We start from the raw sequence: 19,027 nt of genomic DNA on the forward strand, positions 1-19,027 counted from the left end.
TATATGTCAGACCTTATAGACTTGCCTATGAGGAACGCAAAGAGATCATCACGCACATACATCAATCTCCACTATCCTAACTGTAAAGGTCTGAAATATAAATCCACATAAGTGACCAGCTTCTCATACATTTATTTATTTATTTATTGCATTTGTATCCCACATTTTCCCACCTTTTTGCGGGCTCAGTGTGGCTTACAATACATTATGAATGATGGAAATACAATTTGTTACAATTCGGTTATGGATTACATTGTGAAGAGTTATACGAGACAAAATCAAAGTATCGTTAAGGAATATATCAATGGAAAAGAACATTGAAACATTGGAAGGAAACAACGGGAAATTAAAGGGCAATATATAATAACAAAAACCATATGGTATACATTTTTCTGTGAGTAAAGGTATGAGTGTGGTGAGATTTCGGGGGTTGAGAATTCATAAGTGGATGTATTGATGTATTACTGAACAGTGAGTGTGGACTTTATGTGTTTTGGTTCTTTCCGTAAATTTTATCAAAAAGATGTGTCTTCAATAATTTGCGGAAGTTGGTTTGTTTGTAGATCGTTTTCAGGTTCCGCGGCAGTGTGTTCCAGAACTGCGTGCTCATGTAAGAAAAGGTTGACGCGTGCAGCGCCTTGTATTTCAGGCTCTTGCAGTTAGGGAAGTGGAGGTTGAGGAAAGTTTGGGATGATCTTTTAGCGTTTCTGGGTGGTAAGTCGATTAACTCAGACATGTAGGCTGGGGCTTCACCGTGAATGATTTTGTGGACTAATGTGCATACTTTAAAAGTGATGCGTTCCTTGAGTGGGAGCCAGTGTAGCTTCTCTCGTAAGGGTTTTGTACTTTCATATTTTGGTTTTCCGAAGATGAGTCTGGCTGCTTTATTCTGGGCTGTTTGAAGTTTCCTCAGGATTTGCTCTTTGCCGCCTGCGTACAGTGAGTTGCAGTAATCCAGATGGCTGAGTACGAGGGATTGTACTAGGCTGCGAAAGACGGATCTTGGGAAGAATGCACTACCGAAGGCCATAAAAACAACGCAAGACCTAACCATCTTCCGAAGACTAATGAAAACAGCTCTCTTCAAGAAGGCATACCATAAAAATCCATCTTAAATACTAAAGAATATCACTACACACGAACCTTACAACACCTAAACCTTAGTACATGACAAACAATACCACCCTAGACCTTATGTCAAACAGAATCTCTCTACAGTCAATGACCCAATATAGATTACAAACCAATTTATTACTCGGGAACCTTCATGCAATACCATAACGTATTCTTCCTTACCATATATGTACACACATGGTATATATATATATACCATGACCTATTCCATATATGCTATGTTCCATATATGTTACCATGTACGTTTGCACCTTAACGCTATACTATTTGTAATTCTGCTACCCGGAAATGGCAAAAGCCATTACGGTAAATGTAAGCCAGATTGAGCCTGCAAATTTGGTGGGAAAATGTGGGATACAAATGCTACAAATAAATAAAATAAATAAATGGAGAAGGGTAGATAGTGGGGATCCCCAGAGGTATGTGCTGGGACCGCTGCTTTTTAACATATTTATAAATGATCTAGAGATGGGAGTAACTAGTGAGGTAATTAAATTTGCTGACGACACAAAGTTATTCAAAGTCGTTAAATCACAGGAGGAATGTGAAAAATTACAAGAGGATCTTACGAGACTGGGCGTCTAAATGGCAGACGACGTTTAATGTGAGCAAGTGCAAAGTGATGCATGTGGGAAAGAGGAACCCGAATTATAGCTACGTCCTGCAAGGTTCCATGTTAGGAGTCACGGACCAAGAAAGGGATCTAGGTGTCGTCGTTGATGATACATTAAAACCTTCTGCTCAGTGTGCTGCGGTGGCTAAGAAAGCAAATAGAATGTTAGGTATTATTAGGAAAGGAATGGAAAACAAAAATGAGGATGTTCTAATGCCTATGTATCGCTCCATGGTGCAACCGCACCTCAAATATTGTGTTGAATTCTGGTCACCGCATCTCAAAACAGATATAGTGGAATTAGAAAAGGTGCAGAGAAGGGCGACGAAAATAATAAAGAGGATGGGACTTCCTTATGAGGAAAGGCTAAAGCGGTTAGGGCTCTTCGGTTTGGAGAAAAGGCGACCAAGTGGAGATATGATGGAGATCTATAAAATAATGAGTGGAGTTGAACGGGTAGATGTGAAGCGTCTGTTTACGCTTTCCAAAAATACTAGGACTAGGGGGCATGTGATGAAGCTACAATGTAGTAAATTTTAAATGAACCGGAGAAAATTTTTCTTCATTCAACGGGTAATTAACTCTGGAATTTGTTGCCAGAGAATGTGGTAAAGGCGGTTAGCTTAGCAGAGTTTAAAAAAGGTTTGGACGGCTTCCTAAAGGAAAAGTCCATAGCAGGGGCGTAGCCAGACAGCAGATTTTGGGTGGGCCAAGGCAAGAAGTGGGTGGGCACCAAATGTTCTCTCCTCCACCCCCACATCAAAAAAATATCTCAGCTGGTGGGAAAATGCTTCTCTCCAGTCTCCACTTTGGTAGTCTGCAGCAGCAGGCATGCGCTGAAAACTGAGCATGCGAAGGTGCCAGTATTGTGGAGAGCAGCATTTTCATTACCGTGTGCTACTGTTGGATGGGCCTGAGCCCTAAGTGGGTGGGCCCCGGCCCACCCAGGCCCACCTGTGGCTACGCCACTGGTCCATAGACCATTATTAAATTGGATTTGGGGAAAATCTACTATTTCTGGGATAAGCAGTATAAAATGTTTTGTACTTTTTTGGGATCTTACCAGGTATTTGTGACCTGGATTGGCCACTGTTGGAAACAGGATGCTGGGCTTGATGGACCTTTGGTCTGTCCCAGTATGGCAATACTTATGTATTTATGTAGTTAAGTTCTGGTCGCCGTATCTTAAAAAAGATATAGTGGAATTTGAACAGGTTCACAGAAGAGTGACCAAAATGATAAAGGGGATGGGACGACTTCCCTATGAGGAAAGGCTAAAGCGGCTAGGGTTCTTCAGCTTGGAGAAAAGGCGGCTGAGGGGAGATATGATAGAGGTCTATAAAATAATGAGTCGAGTTGAATGGATAGACGTGAAGCGTCTGTTTATGCTTTCCAAAAATACTTAAGTGCTGGAACTCTTTGCCGGAGGATGTAGTAACAGCAGTTAGCATATTTGGGTTTAAAAAAAAGGTTTGGACAAATTCCTGGAGGAAAAGTCCATAGTCTACTATTGAGGCAGACATGGGAACAACTGCTTGCCCTGGAATTGGTAGCATGGGATGTTGCCATGATTTGGGTTTCTGCCAGGTACTTGTGACCTAGCTTGGCCACTGTTGGAAACAGGATACTGGACTTGATGGACCTTTGGTCTGACCCAGTATGGCTACTCTTATGTTCTTACGTTCTTAAAATAACACAGGCAAATAAGAAGCCATACTTTCAGTTCTTCTCTGTTCAGAAGAGGTGTTATGATGACTTCCACAGCAGGCCAAATCTTCATTAAGTTATTTGCTGGGAAATTGCTTTTAAACTTGAGAAAGGTAGATTTAGAGAGTTGAATAGGTTATTCTCAGTGTATTTATTTTTAAGTTACTCTACTTATTTAGCAAAGGCAGTTTAAGGATTAGGGTTTTCTTTGTTTATTTAGCATTTAAAGTCTCTATTACAGTTCCACAGGCTAGCAGTTAAGGGACTTTTCTAGAGTTTACCACAGCATCAGTATAGAGCAGAGCTGATATTCACAGGAAACCCCAGTTTAGAGCCAAAATATTTCACAGGACCCCAAAGTTATCCACAAAGGAAAGATATTCAACATAAAGGGATCTTTCACTTGCTCATCTTCCAATGTGGTATATATCATTCAGTGTAAAAAATGTAACGAAGGATGCTATATTGGAGAAACAGGCCAGATGCTTAAGACAAGATTCAATTTACATAGACATCATATGAACAATACTGGTGCCAGCAGGGTTCCCACGCCTGTTGGTCAACATTTTACAGGACCAGGACACTGTACCAGTGATTTCACAGTGAGAATACTGAAAGGTAACTTTAAAACCATACAAGAACGTAAGACCTTTGAAGTCAGAATGATTGAATATTTTAACACCCAAAAGAAAGGACTTAACAAGGATGGGGTTCCTAGCCCATTATAAACCATAAAGCTGAATGTCTCTGTTGATCACCCCACCCCTCACCTATCCACACCCATCCTGTTAGAATATCAATGATATGCTTTGATGTCCCCATGCATACCTCCGACCCACCCCCATCCTCCCACCCTGTCAGACTGTCATAGTAATGCTTGAATGTTTTCACTTATATACACTGTCAGCTAGCACATTTGCTTATTTCCGATCTGACGAAGAAGGGCAACCTTCGAAAGCTAATCAAGAAATGTATTAAGTTATGTCCAATAAAAAAGGTATCATCTTATTTTCTTTTCCATGTTTTATTTTGTTTGATTTCTATTGATTATTGGACAGAAAACAAGAGGGTAGGGTTAAATGGCCATTTCTCTCAATGGAGGAGGGTGAATAGTGGAGTGCCGCAGAGATTTGTACTGGGAGAGGTGCTATTTAACGTATTTATAACCTATCTGGAAATCGGAATGATAAGTGAGGTGATTAAATTTGCAGATGTCACAAAACTATTCAAGGTTGTTAAAACACATGCGGACTGTGAAATATTGCAGGAAGATCTTAGGAAATTGGAAGACTGGGCATCCAAATGGCAGATGAAATTTAATGTGGACAAATGTAAAGTGATGCACATTGAGCAGAATAATCTGAACCATAGTTACCTGATGCTAAGGTCCATCTTGGGGGTTAGCATCCAAGAAAAAGATCTAGGTGTTGTTGTAAACAATATGCTGAAATCTTCACAGTGTGCAGCGGTGGTCAAAAACGCAAACAGGATGCTAGGAATTATTAGGAAAAGGATGGTAAATAAGACCAATAATATTTTAATGCCTCTGTATCGCTCCATGGTGCGACCTCACCTTGAGTACTGCATTCAGTTCTGATCACTGTATCTCAAAAAAAGATATAGCGGAATTAGAAAAGGTTCAAAGAAGAGTGACCAAAATGATGAAGGGGATGGAACTCCTCTCGTAAGAGGAAAGGCTAAAGAGGTTAGGGCTCTTCAGCTTGGAAAGGAGACGGCTGAGGGGAGATATGATTGAGGTCTACAAAATCCTGAGTGGTGTAGAACGAGTAGAAGTAAATTGATTTTTTATTCTTTCAAAAGGTACAAAGACTAGGGGACACTCAATGAAGTTACTCAGAAATACTTTCAAAACAAATAGAAGAAAATATTTTTTCACTCAACGAATAGTTCAGCTCTGGAACTATTGCTGGAGGATGTAGTAACAGCCGTTAGCTTATCTGGGTTAAAAAAGGTTTGGGTAATTTCCTGGAGGAAAAGTCCACTCGTGCCCTGGGATTGGTAGCATGGAATGTTGCTACAGAAGAGGAGTGGCCTAATGGTTAGTGCAGTGGACTTTGATCCTGGCAATCTGGGTTCAACTCCCACTGTGGCTCCTTGTGACCTTGGGCAAGTCACTTAACCCTCCATTTCCCCAGGTACAAAAATAGATTGTGAGCCCTCTAGGGATAGAAAAAGTACCTGCACATAATATGTACAGCACTAGGTATGTCTAGTATATAGAAATGATTAGTAGTAGCTACTATGTGGGTTTCTGTTCTTACGTAAATAAGATGGACATATGTCTAAGAAACATGACTTCTTTGAATGACTGACCAAGATGTTTCTAACTGATGTTGTGTGTATGCCACAAACCAGTCTGGTTTTCACAATTTCTAGAAGATCTGAGTTAGCTCCATGACACTGAACTTGGATTTTGGTGTGTGCAACAGTCTGAAATGGGTTGAGGTTATCTTCCATTAAATGCCTTCGGTTGATTCAAAATTCTGCTGTGAAATCTGTTGCAGAAATCCCATTGTTTGGATTGTGCTTTGAGTCCAGCATCACTGGCTTCCTATCTGTTGAAGGACTATATTTAAGCTGTTTATACTAGTGTATTATGTCCTCACTCTATCAATCCCACCTTACCTTTTGAACTTGCTGCGTTTGTACTCCCCTTCTAGCTTCCTGTGCTATTCTCAAGCGCGTCTGTTTGTCTTCCTGCCTACCAGGTTAATTTGTCTTTTAGAATATTTGGCTCCCCTCCAGTAAAATTCTCTTCCTTTTGCCCTTCATTCAGATACTTCTACCAAGTTTAAGAAGGTCCTTGAAACGTATTTTTTTTTTCATGAAGCTTAATGGGCTGATTGGCCTGGGAGGGGTTACCTCAGCAGTTTATTCTAGCTGATTCTCTTACCTTTTTATACTCCATCTATCTCACAGCTGTTCTTATCTCCACACCCCTCTAAGGGCTTTTTTTTTTGTGAACTGCTTTGAGTCTTGGCCTGAAAGGTGGTCAAGAAAGTTGATCAATGAATTAAACTAAACACCAGAAACTCCATAGGAACATTAACAGGAGAGAGAACGATCGTCAACCTTTTCCTACCTGAGCACACAATTCTGGAATGCGCTGCCCCAAAACCTAAAAACGACCTATAAACAAACCAACTTCCGAAGTCTACTGAAGTCTTTAACAAGGCGTACAACAAAGATCAACAAATATGAATCTCTGTACTAACATGTTTCTTCATTATCATGTTACCCAAGATCCTCTTTTATTACTAAATGTACATTTTCTTTATAATTCTTATATATTTCTTAAATCTCTTAAGACGTCTGCTTGTTAAAATATTTCCATGTTCTATCACTATCATGTTACCAAAAGTTCTATGCTATTACTAAAGGTATACTTTCTCATGTATTCTCACTATTCATGATGTATTGTAAGCCACATTGAGTCTGCAAATAGGTGGGAAAATGTGGGATACAAATGCAACAAACAAACAAACAAACAAATAAATAAATGAAATGTCCTGAGTTCCTGGCAGGCCAGTGAAATTCCACCTGGGAGAGTTTGAACATAGGGAGGACAATGAGTGAAGAGGGACCACAACCTAAAGAGAACACAAGACTCTTCTAGCTGTGACATATTGAGTCACTTGCAAGCTAGTTAAATGGTCTCAACAACTTGCTTTATTTTTCAGCACAGCAACAGTAGGAAGTGATGTATTCTACCCAAGTATACCCTCCAGTTCCTTGACAGATCATACTTGTACAACAGCTAGCATGACCCATCACATCCCCCCTCTCTTTAACTAACAATTTTCTATATATCAGGCTAGTCTTCTTATGACTCGGCCTAACGTGTCCTGGTTGGTACCGTGATCTGCAGCAGTTCCACGGTTGACTGCAGGGCAGGTTTTGGTCTTGTGCTTCTGGTTGGAGTCAGGGTAACGTGGTACTTGTTCAGTCGTAACTGAAGATGCCCCTAACTCAATAGCTATGCTGATACCATGTGGCCTGTGGTGCCCAGAATAACTCGGGTATCTTCTGGAGTTACGCAACCTATATGTCAGAAATACTACGTGACCCATTCCCTTCAGTCCCACTGGAGTCTCTCTGCTTTCATTCTCTACCTCAGGATGTAACTTTTAACCCTACTGGTCCTCTCTAGAGGCTCATAGTCATTGTGGGCAAGCTACTGGCCCTTTCCCTCTGGGTCAGAGAGATCTTCATTTAGACTCAGAAGCCTTAAGGTAGCTCAATGCAATTTCTATCTTGTACCCCTGCAAGCAGCTTTGTCTTTTTACCCTACAACGTCTATAGAGAAGAGTTACCATGCTTGTACTGCACCAGAATCGGTGCAGCACTCTTGATTTCTGCAACGTACAGTAAGTTATCTTAATTGTAATAAAATTGTTGGAAATTATGGACTGCAATTGGGTTTAGCTTATTGTCTAGCAACTCAGTCAGCATGTTGGCTACACAAGAAACCAGAACCTGCAGAAGATCCATCTTCCTCCAAAACCTTGCTGTCTTCAAGTATTCCTTCATTAGGAGCTGTGCTCTCTCACCTTTTGATGGCCATGGCTGGTTCTTCCACATCCTCACTTTCCATATGGAGGACACTGGAGAAGGAATTCTATAAACACGGAGAAGTCTGGTCAGAACAGGCATTGCACCATACACCAACCTCAACTTCTGACTTCTGTTCTATTATTCGTGCCCTAATAGATTTGCTTATTTGTAATAAAGCATTAGGAAGTTAAGAAAACGAGGCTTCTCCTTAGACGCTAAGCAGATTTAGCTCACTGTTTAGTCATCTATTGGTGTGTATATTATAAGAACAATACATGTTGTATAAAATTAATACTCTACACTGCACCTGGGGGAGCGCTGTATAAGGTTCATACTGCCCATTGTGCTGGGTGGACTGCTGTATGAGATCAATACTATACTCTACACTGGGAGGGGAGCGTTGTATGAGGTTAAAACTCTACGCTGCACTGGGGGGAGCACTGTATGAGGTTAATACTATATGATGCACTGGGGGGAGCACTGTATGAGGTTAATACTCTATGATGCACTGGGGGGAGCACTGTATGAGGTTAATACTCTATGATGCACTGGGGGGAGCACTGTATGAGGTTAATACTCTACGCTGCACCACAAACACTCACTGGACAGTCCTCATCTACAATGAAGATGGTGCATCGCTGCACCTGCATGAAGGAAATGATAGTGGCTGCGATCTTCCTCAGGATGACTTCCAGCGACTGCTGCTCCTCGAAGATCAGACTGGCAAGGTCTAGGAGAACCTGCACCGACAGGGAACAGGTGAGTATTTATTTATTACAATTTATATTCTGTCTTTTTGTAAAGGCCCAAGGCAAATTACAATGATTAACAGATGATGTAGCAACCAGCTTAAAACAAAGATAACACAAATTAAAATGCATCATTATAATCAACAGAATAAAACTGCAATCCATAAACATTATAATAATACTCCATCTCACCTTATTTCCCTTGAAACTGAATTATTTTCTGTGAACAGGTAAACTGTACCTTACCCTAAACCTGCCTCCGTAAACACTAAATTTAGCTTGGTACTGGTAGTTTTGATAGGGGACAATTTAAGAGCCCATCTTGCACCCCTTTGACAACTGGTCTCTTGCATTATCACTTAGGGTCCACATTAGCTGGGTCCACTGGGAGTTGCGGTTTGTGACTCCTAGCTGAGGACTGTTGGCTGCAATAGCTCCCGTTGGACAAGGGATAGAACAGTTTACACAGTTTTATGTATTTTATCACCTATTGCTATTGTACTTTTGTCTTATACACTGCTTTGTATTGTCTTGTGTCCAAGGAAGGTGCTGTAGACATGAAATATTCATTGCTAATCAGTAAACCTCTGCAAGAACTGGTTATGTTGCAATCGACTGGCCTTGTCAATGCTGAACTAGTTGAAGGTGCTGCAGTGGCGTACCAAGGGCGGTGGGGGCGGTCCGCCCCGGGTGCACGCCGCTGAGGGGGTGCCGCGCGCCTGTCGGCTCTTCGTTTTCATGCTCCCTTTGCCCCGGAACAAGTTACTTCCTGTTCCGGGGCAGAGGGAGCATGAAAACGAAGAGCGGCAGGCGCGCGGCACCCCCCCTCCCCCCCCCCCCAGCGGCATGCACCCGGGGGGGTTCTTTCGCTGGGGGGGGGGTCGTCGCGCTATCCAGGGGGGGGGGCACTGCCCCCTAGGAACGCCACTGAGGTGCTGTATGGTTTCACTAGCAGCATTATAAAAATACACTGCAGATATCCAATCTTCAGTTTGCCAATGCATGAACACATGCTGTATCTTTAATAATCAAGCAAGGCTGCAAATGCCTTAGAAACACTGCCCAGGTAAAAAAAAAAAAAGAACAGAAAAATACTGAGCCCAAGACTCTAATGCAATCCAAAATGTAATGATTTCCGTATTTCTGCACTGTGGCCCACTCTCCAATGAATTATAAGCTGACGGAGGGGGGAAACTGGCATTTTGCTATTGGAACATCTTTCTGGGTATGACTTCAAGGCTGTTTGCTATCAGTGCACTCTTGTCTGGTCCTTAGTATCCCCCTCCATCCCCAGCCCTCCCCACCCCCACTACGTATTACCTGGTTGCGGCGATTTTCCAGCAGTGAGGTCTCGTACAGCTGCGCATTGTGCAGGACAATCCCACAGAAAGCCAGGTATGCAGCGAAGTCCTGAGGAGGGAAGAGACAGGAAGCAAAAGTTAATGAACCAGGACAGGCTACCCGGGGGTGGCAGGAAGAAATTAGGAAGGTGATTGGTGCAGATGCTTGGATGTCCTTGATCTCCCAATGGCACGTCACAGTGCCAGGAAGTGTCTGATAAGGGCACATAACACCCATGGGTGGGGTTCTGCATCTAAACTCTCAGGTGCTAAATGGTCCCAAACTGCTACATGTTGGGTATTTACATAAGTAATGCCACACTAGGAAAAGACCAAGGGTCAATCGAGCCCAGCAATCCTGTACACGACAGCGGCCAATCCAGGCCAAGGGCACCTGGCAAGCTTTCCAAACGTACAAACATTCTATACATGTTATTCCTGGAATTGTGGATTTTTCCCAAGTCCATTTAGTAGCGGTTTATGGACTTGTCCTTTAGGAAACCGTCTAACCCCTTTTTAAACTCTGCCAAGCTTACTGCCTTCACCACATTCTCCGGCAACAAATTCCAGAGTTTAATTATACGTTGGGTGAAGAAACATTTTCTCCAATTTGTTTTAAATTTACTGCACTGTAGTTTCATCGCATGCCCCCTAGTCCTAGTATTTTTGGAAAGCGTGAACAGACGCTTCACATCCACCTGTTCCACTCCACTCATTATTTTATAGACCTCTATCATGTCTCTCCTTCAGCCGTCTCTTCTCCAAGCTGAATAGCCCTAGCCTCCTTAGTCTTTCTTCATAGGGAAGTCGTCCCATCCCCGCTATCATTTTAGTCGCCCTTCGCTGCACCTTTTCCAATTCTACTATATCTTTCTTGAGATGCGGCAACCAGAATTGAACACAATACTCAAGGTGCGGTCGCACCATGGAGCGATACAACGGCATTATAACATCCTCACACCTGTTTACCCTGCACATATTCTTCAGTGCCCCACTGTGGGTGGGTTTACAATCTCACTATGAGCTTTATAATCTCATCACGCTCCTTCCTTTAATCTCCACTCACAGGTTGGACAGGATTCGTCATCTGTGACATGGTCTATTAAGCCCTGTTAACAGATGAATACCCATATTGCTGCCTTTGTGCCGATTTATTAAACCCACCTTTCAGCAAGTCTGCTTTACGATCTCGTTTCTCCTCGGCCCTCTCCCTTATCCAGTATCCCTGTATTCAGCCCCTTCAGTGTGACAGCAGAGGGCCTAAGCCTCACAGCACCCCAGCGTTCTCGTCAAACCCTGGTGAACGACAGAGTGTCCACCACCTGCTCCACTCCAAGCTCTCATCTTCACTCTATTTCTAAGTTAAGGGACTGATTCTCTGTGCCGTGTTACCTCCAGAAAAGTAGCAAATAGGTGGGAAAATGTGGGATACGAATGTAGCAAATAAATAAATAATCGTAATTACTGCCCTGCACTCCTGAAGTTTCTCTACAAATGCATTTGAAACTAGTTTCCCGGAAGTCATTGAAGTATTTGAAGACAACTGAAGCCCAACCATGTTCAGATTTAAACTGGTTTCTAACCCTTTTGGCGAGGATAAAATGAGCTCTGTGCTGTTAGCCTTGTGCTCATTACATTAAAAAGGAGGAACCCCACTCCCATCCCTCCTTCTGAATCAGTTCATTACAAGCTCTCGCCAGAATTCCCCTTTCTGCCCTCTTTCTGAAGGGCCACTGATAGCTGCCGCCTGCCCTGCTAAAAAGTCTAGCGCAAGAGCTGCGAGGAGGCCTCTGCTCTTACCTTCTCATCCTGCTCCGTGAACGTCCCTCCACTTTCAGACTTCTTATTGATGGCCTGAGCCACCCCCACCACCTGTTGGAGAGAGAGAGAGGTCAATCGCATTCATGCTGGTGAGTGGAGGAAGATGACAGAATGAACACACATCCCCAGCTCACAACGCACTTCATGCTCTGCTTGCCTATGGTGGGGGACATGGTGAACTGTCACTCTAGAGCTGTTCTGGATTTAACGATGTAAGCAGCTGCAAATTAGGGCATTCCATAAGGAGTGGGAATTTTGCTTTTGTCTCCCTAGAGGAGGGGGAGAAGACAAAAAAAAAATCTGGAGTTTCCTTTCTCTCTGCTACATCTTTTTTTTTTTTTAACTTATACTCTACCACACTCAGCGCCATGATGCTGGGCATGAAGTAAGTCGTTGCCTGCCACGCTCCGTGATGTGAGAAGAAGTTCTGGAATGACGGGGAATAGGATGAAGGTGAAAGGGGACAGACTCAGGAGCAGTGGCGTACCAAGGGGGGGGGGGGGCGGTCCGCCCGGGTGCACGCCGCTGGGGGGGTGCCACGCTGGTCAGCGTCGTCAGTTTCCATGCTCCCTCTGCTGCCCCGGAACAGGTTACTTCCTGTTCCGGGGCAGAGGGAGCATGGAAACCAACGACGCTGACTGGCGTGCGGCACCCCCCCCCAGCGGCGTGAACCTGGGGGGGGGGTTCTTTCACCGGGGTGGCGGGTGTCCCTTCGCTGGGGGGGGGTCGCTGCACCCGTGGGGCGGGGCGCATCGGCGATCCGCCCAGGGTGTCAGCACCCCTCGGAATGTCACTGCTCAGGAGTAACCTGAGGAAATGCTTCTTCATGAAATGGGAGGTGAATTCACGGAACGGCCTCCCGGTGGAGCTGGAAACAAAAACAGTATTTGAATTCAAGAGAGCTTGGGAGAAGTACACGGGATCTCTAAGAGAGAGGAAGGGAGAGTAGATGACATGTCTGCCTTCATTTTTCTACCATGCCTACTGCATTCAGTGCCATGACAATGCTGGTCACAAAGCTGTGACTACCCAGCAGTGGAGAGAAATAGAGGCATGAGAACCCACCCAAATGATATAGCAAGATGGCTCAGTGTGGGTGGCTGCAATACAGCCATGAAACAACTGGCAGGAAGTAGAAATGGGGAGAAAGTGGCATAGAATGGGTCTTCTTAGGAAGGTTTGCCTACTCCTAAAAATATGTACAGAGCCAGAAAATATACCAGGAGAAAAATGACAAACATATCAACCAACGAAGTTCAGTTCCTTTCTTTGCCAGGAGACCTGTGTCCACCATGCAGTGTGCCACTCCTATCTCTGTTGCACTCATTACTGACTTCCCAGACCCTCTGCCTGACCTCCAAAATTACCAACATAAGGCTGCTCGTTCATCTCATACTTGTCAACCTATGAACACATCTGTCCCACAGTTAAATCCCACATCCACGCCCTGGCCAGTGTCTGAGATAAACATGCCAACAGGAGATGCAACTTTCCAGAAAGCCATATAAGAGCAGCCCAGGGGAGCCCGAGGCAATTTCAGCACTCAGCCAGCTGACTATGGAGGAGGGGGATGGGGGGAGCGAGGACCTTTAAATTGCATTTCTGTTCATAATTTGTATTCTGCTTCTATCCGAGAGAGAGCATCCCCCAAAATAACAGTAAATGATCAGAAAACTGTACCATAAACCTTCCCTCACCCCCACACATCAAATTTAACACCACACCACAAACACTCATCCCACTCCTATCATCCATACTGCATATATTGAGAGAAGAGATGGCCCTCCAATTGCTTCTTAAATGATCCTGTGGGGTGGTGCTAGAATCTTGATATATCAACCAAAGCGGTTTCCAAACATACAGGTACGTTCTCTCTCCCTAGTGGGCTCACAATCTTTTTTGTACCCAGGGCAATGGAGGGTAAAGTGACTTGCCCTGAATCACAAGAAACCGCAGTGGGAACTTAACCCAGTTCCCCATTCACTGCTTTCATCATTTTGTAGCTCATTCTTTAAGGGGGGTACTGGGTGTGTCGCAAGATGTGATATAATCTACCTATTAGGGGTAAATTTACATTTTGTTCCAGGATTCAGAAGGTTATATTCTTCAAGCAGGAACAGAGGTAGCCAATTACCATCAGATGTAGACCACTCAAAACATGGCAGCTAGGCTTACATTTGGTAAAACGCGATTTGAAAGCGCAAAACCCCTCCATGAAAAACTACACTGGCTCCCAATCAAAGAACGCATCGCCTTCCAAATCTGCACCCTGGTTCACAAAATATCATCTACGGTGAAGCCCCAAGATACATGACAGACTTGATCGACTTACCAATTAGAAATACATCCGAATCAACATGATCTTATCTAAATTTGCACTACCCAAGCTACAAAAGACTTAAATACAAAACAATTTACGCATCTAGTTTTTCCATTGTGGAACGCATTACCTAAAGCCTGGAAAACGACGTACGACCACCTAAACTTCTAGAAATAACTAAAAACCAACCTGTTTAAAAAGGCATACCCTACCGATCCAACTTAAATGCCTAATCTCTGCAACACAACCAAACTAAAGCACGTAATGGACATAACACAACTCTTCCATTCTCCGATTCCCTCATGTGGCTGTGCCACATGAACTTGATCTTACCACAACATCACCCTGTATTTGTTCACACCGGAGCCTGCAAAGGCCTCTCCGGTACTAAGTAAGCCACATTGAGCCTACAAATAGGTGGGAAAATGGGGGATACAAATGTAACAAATAAATAAAAATAAATGTAAGGTGAGGGGGCACCAGGATCTTTAAAGATTTGAGCAAGTAATTTTCTCTTTGCCCCCTCCCCCCCCCCCCCGTAACAAAGAGCTATTCAGTTTTCTGCAGCTTAGAACATTATTCCCTGGATTCTATATAGTGCGCCTAGAGATCAGCACTGAAATTGGCGCAGGTTCTATAAAAATGTGCGTAATTTAACAAGCTAATGAACGCCGATAACAGTACCTAGCAAGCAATAATTGGAACGGATTAGAATTTAGGTGCACAACTCAATAAGTGTATTCTATAATGATGTGCGCCAACAAAAAGGGGCGTGGTTATAGGTGGGGAAATGGGCGTTTCATGGGTGTGCTGAAATTTACACACCCAATTATAGAATATGGCCCCATGTGCCTAAATCTATGCCCTGGGACTTACACCACGTTTTCATTGGTGTAAATGTATGCGTATAGATTTAGGCGCTGAAACATCAAATAAGCGTATTCTATAATTGGTGCCTAAATCTAGGCACCGATTATGCAATACGCTTAGTCGGCACTGATTTCAGCACCGATTTTTTTTAGGCACCATATACAGAATCTCCCCCTATGGGTGTAATTCTATAAAGAAGGTTCTTATCGTGAGGTGCCAGATATGTGCATATAATATATTATCAGAGTTCTCTATACCACGTTATTCCCAAAGGATTCAAAAACAGTTTACATTTTAAAAACAACTCCAATAATAAAGGAGAAAATGACACGTAGCGTAACAGCATAAAATTTAAAAACAAAACAAATTTAAAACAAAACTATAAAATAAAAAACAGAGCTATTGTTCAAACAAGTAGGTCTTTAACAATTTCCTATGAGAGAGATGAGAAGTACAGACCTCAATTCCAAAGGAAGCTTATTCCATAATCTAGCCCCGAGAGACAGAAGAGGCCTCTAAGATAGATTCAAACCGAAAATTTTCAAAGAAGGAAAACCCAACTTCAAAGTTCTCAAGAAGCCCAGAGTCCTCTCTGCAGACAAAAAAGTCAACAGCTCAGTTAAACTTTCGGAATTTGAGCCAGAGATCGACTTAAAAATCAAACAAAGAGTTTTAAAGTCAATATGTTTACTTATCATTAGCCAATGAAAATCTCGATGGGAAACACACTATCGAAGTGCCCAATCCACTAATAAATCTAATAGCTGTATTTTTTTTTTGTTACATTTGTACCCTGCACTTTCCCACTCATGGCAGGCTCAATGCGGCTTACATGGGGCAATGGAGGGTTAAGTGACTTGCCCAGAGTCACAAGGAGCTGCCTGTGCCTGAAGTGGGAATTGAACTCAGTTCCTCAGGACCAAAGTCCACCACCCTAACCACTAGGCCACTCCTCCACTGTCACTAGGCCACTCCTCCACTGTTGCTACTATTTGAGATTCTACATGGAACGTTGCTATTCCACTAGTCCATGTAGAAGTCGGCCCTTGCAGATCACCAATGTGGCCGCGCAGGCTTCTACATGGAATGTTGCTAGTGGAATAGCAACATTCCATGTAGAATCTCCAATAGTAGCAACAGAATCTCCAATAGTAGCAACATTCCATGTAGAATCTCCAATAGTATCTATTTTATTTTTGTTACATTTGTACCCCGCGCTTTCCCACTCATGGCAGGCTCAATGCGGCTTACATGGGGCAATGGAGGGTTAAGTGACTTGCCCAGAGTCACAAGGAGCTGCCTGTGCCTGAAGTGGGAATTGAACTCAGTTCCTCAGGACCAAAGTCCACCACCCTAACCACTAGGCCACTCCTCCACTGTCACTAGGCCACTCCTCCACTGTTGCTACTATTTGAGATTCTACATGGAACGTTGCTATTCCACTAGTCCATGTAGAAGTCGGCCCTTGCAGATCACCAATGTGGCCCGCGCAGGCTTCTACATGGAATGTTGCTAGTGGAATAGCAACATTCCATGTAGAATCTCCAATAGTAGCAACAGAATCTCCAATAGCAGCAACATTCCATGTAGAATCTCCAATAGTATCTATTTTATTTTTGTTACATTTGTACCCTGCGCTTCCCCACTCATGGCAGACTCAATGCGGCTTACATGGGGCAATGGAGGGTTAAGTGACTTGCCCAGAGTCACAAGGAGCTGCCTGTGCCTGAAGTGGGAATCCAACTCAGTTCCTCAGTTCCCCAGGACCAAAGTCCACCACCCTGACCACTAGGCCACTCCTCCACTCCAACTGTAGGCGTTTTAACTGCTTTACTAAAACACAAGAATAAAGTGAATTACAATAATCCAATTCTGGTAGCAAGACAACTTGAGCATCAGATCTAAAATCATCTTTCATTAATGAAGATCTTATTGACCGAAGCTGCTGAAGCTTAAAAAAAAAGAGCCTTCTACTGAGTATTAATCTGTGTTAATCTGTTCCTCAAACATAAGGTCAAATCTAGAATTACACCTAACACTCTAGAATGGTCCTCAATGTTTAACACCTCCCCTGAAAATAATATAATAATTGTATTTGGAAGTTTGACTATGGGCCTGATTTTCGAAAGAGATCGCCGGCCATCTTCCGACACAAATCGGGAGATGGCCGGTGATCTCCTGAAGTCAGCCAAATCGGTATAATCGAAAGTCGATTTTGACCGGCTTCAACTGCATTCCGTCGTGGGGCTCGCAAAAGTTCAAGGGGGCGTGTCGGCATGGTAGCGAAGGCGGGATAGGGCGTGCGTTGAGATGGCCGGCTTCGCCCGATAATGGAAAAAAGAAAGCCGGCCTTCACGAGAATTTGGTCCGCTTTATTTGGACCCTTTTTTTCAGGTCCAAGTCCCAAAAAAGTGCCCGAACTGACCAGATGACCACCGGAGGGAATCAGGGATCACCACCCCTGACTCCCCCAGTGGTCACTAACCCCCTCCCACCTCAAAAAAACAACTTTCAAAACTTTTTTTGCCAGCCTCTATGCCAGCCTTACATGTCAAACTCAGGTCCATCGCAGCAGGATACAGGTCTCTGGAGCAATTTTAGTGGGTGCAATGGACTTCAGGCAAGCGGACCCAGGCCCATCCCCCCCCCCCCACCTTTTACACTTGTGGTAGTAAATGGGAGCCCTCCAACCCCCCCCCCCCAAAACCCACTGTACCCACATGTAGGTGCCCCCCTTCACCTCTTAGGGCTATGGTAGTGGTGTATAGTTGTGGGGAGTGGGTTTTGGGGGGCTCAGTACCCAAGGTAAGGGAGCTATGCACCTGGGAGCAATTTTATTTATTTTTTTACTTTTTAGAAGTGCCCCCTAGGGTGCCCGGTTGGTGTCCTGGCATGTGAGGGGGACCAGTGCACTACGAATCCTGGCCCCTCCCATGACCAAATGCCTTGGATTTGGTCGGGTTTGAGATCGCCGGCTTCGGTTTCCATTATGGGCAAAAACCGAGGCCAACCATCTCAAACTCGGCCATCTCTGACATTTGGGCGGCCTCAACCGTATTATTGAAGAAAAAGATGGCCGACCATCTTTTTCAAAAATACGGTTAGCTCTGCCCCTTCGTGGCGCCGTCCTCAGAGATGGCCGGCGCCGTTCGATTATCCCCCTCCATATCTCCAAACCAAAGTACCTTCGCCTTCTGTTTATTTAATTTCAAGAGATGACTTGAAGGCCAATTATCAAAGAGATATAATATTTGACAGAATCTAAGGTACTAGGTAAAGCAGTGCGCAAAAGAAATATATCATCTGTGTAAGATAGTACAGAAATCTCATCACCCAGAAAATCACCCAGAGAACTTAAATATACATTAAACAGAGAAGGAGAAAGCAGAGAGCTTTGTGGGACTCGGCAACTAGGGTTCCAACTAGAAGATCTTCCACCCCTTCCCTCAAGTCCTAGTGTTTAAGAATTGTTCAAACCATCGAAATACTCTTCCAGAAATACCCAATTCATTCAATTTAAGAAGAAGAACTGAATGATCTATAGCACCAAATGCTGCCAATATGTCAAACTGCAACAAGAAACCTTGTTTTCCCAGTCCAAGAATACGTCTTATTTTTGTGGTAAGGACCAGAAATAATGTTTCTGTACTACGGTATGATCTAAAACCATGTTACATTTTATGAATTATATTAAAGGTCCCTAAAAAATCTTTGAAATTGTTCATTCAGTAAAAATTCCAAAAGTTTAGCCATCCAAGGGATACTTGCCACAGGCCAATAATTTTCAACACAGTCAGATCTCCTCTTGAGGATTTTGGTAAAGCAGTTAAACTGATTTCAGTAGCGCCTATAGATAATCACCTTCACGCAACAAGCCATTTATAAATTCTGTCAACCA

At 43.5% G+C, this 19,027-nt stretch overlaps 1 protein-coding gene across 4 annotated transcripts in view; it reads right to left on the bottom strand.

The window, feature by feature from the left end:
* Positions 1 to 19,027, bottom strand: part of PDE5A (phosphodiesterase 5A) — a 313,971-nt gene that overhangs the window by 82,285 nt on the left and 212,659 nt on the right. For all 4 annotated transcript variants that reach the window (XM_030191794.1, XM_030191791.1, XM_030191793.1 and 1 more), the window contains exons 4-7: positions 11,919 to 11,990; positions 10,099 to 10,188; positions 8,632 to 8,769; positions 8,026 to 8,093 (exon numbers count right to left, since the gene is read on the bottom strand). In XM_030191794.1, the coding sequence (XP_030047654.1) occupies positions 8,026 to 8,093; positions 8,632 to 8,769; positions 10,099 to 10,188; positions 11,919 to 11,990 (368 nt within the window). The remainder of the gene's footprint in view (positions 1 to 8,025; positions 8,094 to 8,631; positions 8,770 to 10,098; positions 10,189 to 11,918; positions 11,991 to 19,027) is intronic.

Source organism: Microcaecilia unicolor, chromosome 2 (assembly GCF_901765095.1).
Source record: "Microcaecilia unicolor chromosome 2, aMicUni1.1, whole genome shotgun sequence".
Taxonomy (NCBI): Eukaryota; Metazoa; Chordata; class Amphibia; order Gymnophiona; family Siphonopidae; genus Microcaecilia; species Microcaecilia unicolor.